This window comes from Azolla caroliniana, unplaced genomic scaffold (assembly GCF_043228905.1).
Source record: "Azolla caroliniana isolate FFs.n. ecotype wild unplaced genomic scaffold, voAzoCaro1.0.p SCAF_4, whole genome shotgun sequence".
NCBI classification, from domain to species: Eukaryota; Viridiplantae; Streptophyta; class Polypodiopsida; order Salviniales; family Salviniaceae; genus Azolla; species Azolla caroliniana.
Genome location: NW_028230439.1, coordinates 13,879,936 through 13,888,269, shown reverse-complemented (window position 1 = coordinate 13,888,269; position 8,334 = coordinate 13,879,936). Strand labels below are relative to the sequence as shown.

At 39.0% G+C, this 8,334-nt stretch overlaps 1 protein-coding gene across 1 annotated transcript; it reads left to right on the top strand.

The window, feature by feature from the left end:
- The first annotated feature begins 803 nt into the window (after positions 1 to 803).
- Positions 804 to 6,799, top strand: LOC147865112 (beta-glucosidase 4-like). The gene is made up of 13 exons (XM_087317854.1): positions 804 to 1,020; positions 1,253 to 1,319; positions 1,428 to 1,486; positions 1,870 to 1,945; positions 2,043 to 2,117; positions 2,393 to 2,480; positions 2,598 to 2,847; positions 4,783 to 4,898; positions 5,298 to 5,527; positions 5,617 to 5,648; positions 5,753 to 5,855; positions 6,008 to 6,116; positions 6,309 to 6,799. Exons 1-13 carry the CDS (start codon positions 853 to 855, stop codon positions 6,478 to 6,480), a joined length of 1,545 nt encoding a protein of 514 aa, XP_087173980.1. The 5' UTR covers positions 804 to 852; the 3' UTR covers positions 6,481 to 6,799.
- The last annotated feature ends 1,535 nt before the right edge of the window (positions 6,800 to 8,334 follow it).

The following is an 8,334-nucleotide window of genomic DNA, read 5'->3' as shown; positions in this document are numbered from 1 at the left end:
ACCCAACGCACTCTCTCTACTCCACTAAAGGTATTATGTATGTATATAAATTATAATAAAAGAGAGAGAGAGAGAGAGAGAGAGTGTGTGTGTGTGTGAGAGAGAGAGACGCGTAGACTTGTAGTAGTAATGAATTAAGAAGAAGGGGGTGGAGTGTGAGTTATAATGTGTGAATCTCCCTCCCTCCCTTTTCTTTCTAACAAACACCACTCCCTCCCACCCACCACCTTTGTATTCTCCTCTCTCTTTCTCTCTCTCTCTCTCTCTCTCTCTACACCATCATATAAACATACACACACGCCAACAGACAGGCAGACAAGGAGTGTGTGTGTGTGTTCTCATTCTGTAAGAGAGAGAGAGAGAGAGACAGAGAGAGAGGGAGGTAGATAGCCATCGCCATTCCTTCTTCCTCTTCTCTTCTCAACACATACACAGACACAGACACATACATACATACATACATACATAGAATACGTACGTAGTATCTATCCTTCCCTTCCCTTCCCTTCCCCTTCTTCTCTTTCATAAATATCATCATCATCATCATCATCATCATGTAACATGTTGCCGTTGTTGTTTCAGAAGCAGCAGCATTATCATTAGTCCTACTCTCTTATTATATACATACATATATATATATATATCTCCTCTTCTTGCGGCTCTGTACTCGTGCGAGCGCACGCGCACACACACACACACACACACACACACACACACACTCTCTCTCTCTCTCTCTCTCTCTCTCTCTCGTGTGTGTTTTGTGTGTGCCTCTTCTACACACTGAGTACGTACGTACATAACAACCTCCTATACGTACATATATTCTCTTCCCTCTTCACAACTGACGGGCTAATGGCGCCTCCTGAAGCTCCTCTTAACGTTTCATCAGCTGACATTTCATCACTGCCTTCTTCTCTAGTGCAAGATTTCTCTGCCTTCCGTGGCCATGGCGGGAAAGAGGTTCACAAGTTTGATTTTCCGCAGGGATTTGTGTTCGGTGCGGCCACTGCATCCTATCAAGTAAGGGAATTAATTAGTAAGTAAGTAAGTAAGGAAGGAAGGAAGTGTGCGTGTGCGTGTGATTGCAAATCAATTGGATTCTTAGATCACTACGAAGTGAAGGAAGAGAATCAATGAACTGCCTGTTCTCTCATCAAATTCAATGGAAAGGAAGAGAGAGAGAGAGAGAGAGAGAGAGAGCGAGATTCTTGTTTCTGTTGTCGCAATGTTGCATGATGATGGATGCGATCAGGTGGAAGGAGCAACAGTAGACGGAGGTCGAGGACCTAGCATCTGGGATACGTTCACTCGCCGCCCAGGTTCTTCTTCTTCCTTTCTGTTTCCTCGTTCTTTCTTCTCTTCTTCTTCGCTTCTCTTCTCTTGTTTGCTCATATCCCCTCAACAACAAACCCCATTATATTCAACAGGAAAGATCGTTGATAAGAGCAACGGAGACATTACCTGTGATCAGTATCATCTGTACGAGGTAATCCTGAGGCAAAGTCCATTCTTCTCTTTTTAATTTCTAGCCATTCATCAGAAAAGTTTTATTGCAGCAATGCTAGATGGCTATTGGATACTATAAATATGATGTCAACTTTTCTTTTAATTCATGGAGTGATGATGCTTCACATCATCAGAAGTGTCCATGAAACTCATGAATTTCATAGCCCTTTCATCCTAATCCTTTTGTTGAAGCAGTATAGATGATTCTCGGGTATACAATGCAACTATTGCGGATCATGATTCATAATGACCGCATAGAAAGTGATAGTTAGATTATTCGTAGATGTAAATGTGGAAATTTAAGAATATATATATATATATATTTATTTATTTATCTAGTTATGCATGTGACAATTTACACAGCAAGATGTGGATTTGTTGTCGGAGATGGGTTTTGATGCTTATCGTTTTTCTATCTCGTGGTCTCGCATTTTCCCAGGTACTAAAAAATATGATGCCCATTTCATCCAGATTATCAATTAGATGCACCCCTTTGCTCTTAATACTGTTCATTAACGCTCCCCTGATTCATTCAGATGGACTCGGTGGACCTATAAATGAGCAAGGCATAGCATACTACGATGCTCTGATTGACGCTTTACTAGAGAAAGGTATAATGCTTTTTCATGATTTTTTTGATCTACTAAATGTAGATGGATCAGATTGGTTGCTGTCGAATTCTTATGTCGTCCCCTTTCCTTTCTCTTTATAAATGTTAAGAAAAACAATGTATCTCTATTGAGGAGTTTTGTTGATTTGCATCTGACTTTGCTAAAGTCAAGCACGTTCGTTCTTCTAATCATCGGTGGTGAGCGAGCTTATTATGCTTCCGATAGTAGTAGAATGAGAGCATTCACAAACGTATGCTATCTGAACTCTTTCTCAGGCATCAAACCTTTTGCTACTCTGTACCATTGGGATCTTCCCCAGGGTCTTCACGATGCTATTGGTGGTTGGCTTAGTGCAGGCATTGTGTAAGTATGGATTTCTTCTCATTGGACCCAAACATTTTTGGGTTAAAAAAACGTCTAAAATCTATGCCAGGCCAGCCGGCCCTAAACTCGAAACAGAACCGTTTTGTTTTAATGCAGGGACTACTTTGCACTATATGCAGAAGCATGCTTTGCTGCCTTTGGAGATAGAGTGAAGCATTGGATAACGCTCAATGAGCCTCTCCGATATTCCTTATTTGGCTATGGTTTAGGCATTCATGCACCTGGGAGGAGCTCAGACAGGGCTAGATCTGAAGAAGGAGATTCAACAAGAGAGCCATACATCACCGCCCATAACTCTCTTTTAGCTCATGCTGCAGCTGTGGATGTATACGACAAAAAGTTTAGGGTATGTACTGTCATCGTTATTTCATAATGATATGTCTCTGGAGATTAAAAAGAAAATGTTTCGAGTGAGTGTTTGCCAGCACTACTATAATTCGATATTTAGTAAGGCAGATCTCTGTACGTCAAATCCATCTATGAAAGTATGTGGCCAGCCAGAGCCCAGCCCATTGGAATGAGAATGCGAAAGAGAAAGATGCAAATTCCCTGAAGATCATCTAAAGAAATGGCGTTCCATAATTATCACTTCAACATAAATGATTGCTCTTTATAATAAAAAACACAATAGTGTTTGTTGGACCTCTAATATGAGTGAGAAAAACAAAAGAAAGAAAGAAATGTAAATCTGGAAGTTCCTAAACAGAACCCAAAATACTAGTAGTACTGTCAGAAGAAAGTGGAGGCATTAAAAACGAAGTTCTGTCATGAATGATGGCGCATTTAGGAGGATTCCCTCCCTCCTTCATTCATTAAGTATGGTGGGAAAGAAGTCTTTCAGTCTCAATGGGTGGCAGCCATGTGAAAGTGTATATACTGCTTTTGTCTTTTGTTTGAAGTAATAATAATAATGCGCCGAAATGCTGTTAGGTTAGAGAGAGCACATTGGTATCTTCACCTACTGTTATACTAGTTTTAAAAGCCTTAGATTTAGAATGATTTCGGTCAGGTTTTCTAGATCCACTAACCACAGACACGACACTTACTTACTGGATGGAAGGTTTTTGAAACATATGTATGTACATACACATATATATATATATATATATCTTAGGAGTGACGCCGTTCAGTTCAGTTCAGTTGGGTTCTCACCACGTGTAACCATCATCCATCATATCTTAAAAGAGTTTCAACTTTCTCTCCTTTTCGTACCCACGCTTCTGCTGCTTTTTAGATTCACCAAGTTATCACATCACATCACATCCTTTCTGTGTGTGTGTGTGTGTGTGACTTTATTTTTTGCCCACACATTTATTTATGTGGGTGGGAGTACACAAGAAGGATATGACATAGAAGTAAGAAGATTGAAGGCCTTGCTGCTTGCTGCTCATCTGCTCTAGTGGGCTCACCACTTACACATAGTTTATGTGGAAATTGCCTTTTCACTTTACGCGGGGAACACAAAGAAAAAGATATTGCGAGTTGAGATGGGAATTGGACTTTTCACTTTATCTGGGGAACACACAAGAACGGTATCCAGGTTCATATAGCCTGCATGGGTATACAGAGAATTAAAGCTACTGTCCTAAAGACCTTTGAAATCTGTCTTAGCCCATAGCTTTTTTAACTCACAATGAATTGTAGAGTTACATGAATCTTTCTAATTACAGGAAATAACGCGTGTAATAATCCTTACCTTTGATTATGGTTTACAACTTGTGTACTAATCCATTACATCATGGGATTAACTAGTGTTGGGACCTTCTCGTTCAATAAACGTGAATATTTTTGAAGAGAGCCTCCTTGGTAGACTTAAACCAAATTCTGTCCCTTGAGGAGCCCCACCACTGTACATTGATAACTCCAGCAAGGATATTAGGTTGAAGATTGCAAGTGTTAGGTTTGGATCCATATCTTGAACTCAGTAAATAGATTTATTAAAGGCTGTGCATTACTTTCACATTACCACAATTTATCCATTTAACCGCTAAATTTTGTAAAATTTGAACATAAATTTGTACCTGTTAGGTGCGAACACTACATGGTTGATGTTATATACATATGTATAACTGCAATCCATTGGGTTTTCATTAAAGGGAGTATTCTGTCGATATATTTGTACACATGCTTGATTATCTCGTTCTCTCTCATCTATATATACCTCCAACCCTTAACTTACTCTGTACGAATATGTAGAGATATTGGTTGTCAACATTAGATATCAACTGCTAGCTAAGACACTCAATATTGTAAAGAAATTGGTTGCTTATTTTTCATGTAGGCTAAACAAGGTGGCCAAATAGGAATTGCACTGGACTCTGAATGGGCTGAACCCTTAACAACATCAGTTGAAGATGTGGAAGCTGCTCGCAGGCATCTAGAATTTCAGCTTGGCTGGTCAGTCTACTGTGTATATATACCAAGATTTGCTTTATTATGTTGATCTGAGGTTTTTAATGCAACTTTGTTTCATGTTGAGTCCCTTGCATTCGACTTATGATCTCTTTTGTACATTTTCCTTTAAAGAGTCTCTTGTTTGGGTTAAGGGTTCTAATGCAGTTTGGTTCTATACAGTTTCTTATGTTTGAGTTAAGGTCTTACATACAAGTTATGTTCTATAGAGCTTTTTATGTTTGATTATCTCCGCTAATGCAAGTTCTTGTTAGGTTAATTTCTTATGCCTGATAATCATGGAATCTAAACAAATTTGGTCAATAGAGTTTCTTATGTTTGGTTTTAAGTTCTTCAGGGTTTTGTATGTTTGAGTTAACGCCTATAGTGCAAGTTTTTGTCTAGGTTCTTGGATCCTATTTATTTTGGTGATTACCCTAAGTCCATGCGAGATGCAATTGGCGATCGTCTTCCTCTCTTTTCTCATGAGGAAATTAAGATGTTACAGGGTTCCCTTGATTTTATTGGACTCAATCATTACACTACAAGATACGTCACTCCAGTAGTGCCATCATCTCAAAGCACTCCCCTTCATTTGAAGGGCTGGCCGGAGGACAGTAATACAACAAGGCTAAGTGAGACACTATGTTCCAATCTCTATTGCTATAGATAACTAGATTAGTCTTTTAATGGACTCTTCTATAATTGTTTACCTACATTGCAGCTGAAGTCAATGGAAAACCCATTGGTGATAAGGTTAGTTTAAACTTCCTTTATCTCTTTCCTTCAAAACTTTCCTGATGTGTAAGAGAAGGGTCATCCATAGTTCCTCATTGTTCATTGCTATATCTGCTTGGCAGGGTGCTTCATATTGGCTATATATTGTTCCATGGGGTATTCTAAAATTGCTGAATTGGATGAAAGATCGGTATGATAGGCCAGCCATCTACATCACTGAGAATGGTGAGAATCTCTTCTTGGTAGTTACCGAATAGTTAAAAGTCTCTACAAATTCTACCCATGTCAATGAGATGGTTAAAAAGCCTCTACGTTAGTTGTTAAAAAGTCTCAACAAAATTTACCCATGTACTTACGAAGTTATATATGCAATGCAGGCATGGATGATGAAGACGATCATTCAAAATCTTTGGAAGAGTTTCTACAAGACTCAAAGAGAGTAAAATACTATCAAGATTATCTCTCTTTTGCTGCAGAAGCAATAAGGTAGCGCTTGAATATGCATACATTATACATACATTAACATCTTTGATGTAAGAAAAAAAAGGTACTATGAGCATTGTATGGCGTATATATACACTGGTATATGTAACAAATGCACACACATTACCTACCATACATATTTCATATAAGAATAAAGTAGAAATATGAGTCTCTTTGTGTTTCCTTTTATTGTAGGGAAGGGACAGATCTCAGAGGTTATTTTGCGTGGTCCCTTCTAGATAACTTTGAGTGGCAAATGGGATACACTAGAAGGTTTGGATTAGTGTATGTGGATTATAAGGACAAATTGAGAAGGCACCCCAAGGATTCTGCAGTATGGTTCAGTAAATTCCTGAAGAATGAATGAATGACTGACCTCTTAAGAAAGAAGAAGAAAGGATTATTCCATGGATCTTTCAATGAAAAACAATGCCTTTCTTCGTACATCAACACTAAAACATTTAAGATTCAAAATACAGGAGCGTATACCATACATATATGTAAACCCCCCCCCCCCCCCCATCTATGTTCATGATCATTGATATTTATTTTGTAATCAAACTATGTCCGTTTACCCACCCACCCCACTACATATATACATAGTTTACATCATCCATGTTTCATTTTATGGGAAGAATAATGAAAGTTTTGGTGCCTTGTTAGAATTGCTCCCTGCTGTTAGTTTCTGTGAATGCGTGCTATCTTATCATGGCTTTCAGGTACCATAGACAGATTCTAGCTATCGGAACTCCATACACATTCTGCACCTGTTACTTCATGAGATGGACTCTAAAGAGTTTATAAAAATCACTGCCCCTCCACTTGGCCATTTCTCCAGCAATCTTAACAACCAGAAACCTTAACAATTTGGTTAAATCGAATTGGTCCAAAGTGGCTAGAAAAGCAACCATCCCCTTTGTTTTATGAAGAAACCTATTCATTGATAGAGAATCTACATTTAATGTTTTTCTCTATAATGTGCCATGCATGAGATGTTTTTGTTGGTTTTATGCGCCAGCAAAGAGTGCGGTACAGCTTATGTTTATGTTTGTCATTGATTTCTTGAGAAAAGGATGTGTTGGTGACATCGATGATATACACACATGACAAGGTCTTGTTGGTGTATGATGCTAAGTATGGTTATTATGATAGCCATGATTAAGTTAATTGTGATGATCATCATAATGGAGAAATGTGTGCTGAGAATGTGTTGTTAAGAATGATGACCACATCAACTAGTCGGCGAGGGGTTGGGACCTTATTGAGATCGAACATGAGACCTAGGTTGGGTGGTCATAATGGTGGAACTAGGGTGCTTTGGGAGGGGGTTGCTTAAAGGAGGATCAAGAGAAGCTACAAAATGCAGATGGTTGTTTGGATGTCGGGATCTAAGGATATCAAGATATTTGTCAACGAAGTTTGTCATAACCATTGTTGAAATAGTTGGATGAGCCTTGGATTTTTGAAGAATGGGAGGCACCGTGGTCGTTGGACATTTGGTGGTCGGAGAGGGTGTCCAGGACATCACTAGACCATCTCTAAGAAGCAATGGGTGTGCTGACAGACCACGAAATTGAAAGCCAAGATGTGGAGCTTATTGAGAACAATGAGGATGTTGAGTTCTCCTTAACTAGACGGCATGGTAGGTTCCCTGAGTAGGCAAGGAATACAAGATGTGAGAGATCCATGGTGGGGGTGACAATTGTATGTAGCAATATCATGCTAGTGAGGAATAACGAGGGGAGGGTTTCAACGACGAGACTATTGGCAATGGGGAATTTGTCAATAGATATTCGAGGGAAGATCATGAATAATGTGAATTGGTGGTTTGCCTCTAGGATGTCATTTTCATAGATTATGACACAATGAGTTCTTTGTGCTATAAATAGCTTTGTCAAGTATGAGGTGGTGTCCATGTACACCATGACATCTTGGCCAATGGTTAACAATGTGGTGGAAGGTGGATGGGTGCCTTGCTTAGTCAACAATTAGCCAACGTTCTTCACCAGGTTTTTCATGTGTGGGCCGTAACCCGTGCAACCTATGAAAATGAAACATGTTAGACATTTGCAATATTAATTCTCTATTCTTAGAAATATAATTCTTGAGTTTCCCAAAGTCTCAAGAGTCAAATTCCTCCATTCATCCATGAATCTCATCAACTCGTTCCTTGAGATGAAGTACTCTTGTGCTCTTAGCTTTAAATCTTTACAACCTCTTA

Excerpts from the sequence above, each read along its gene's own strand:
- LOC147865112 (XM_087317854.1), top strand. The coding sequence starts at position 853 with ATGGCGCCTCCTGAAGCTCCTCTTAACGTTTCATCAGCTGACATTTCA. Across the intron at positions 1,320-1,427 it reads TACGTTCACTCGCCGCCCAG|GAAAGATCGTTGATAAGAGC; the intron begins GTTCTTCTTCTT and ends TATATTCAACAG. Across the intron at positions 2,481-2,597 it reads TGGCTTAGTGCAGGCATTGT|GGACTACTTTGCACTATATG; the intron begins GTAAGTATGGAT and ends GTTTTAATGCAG.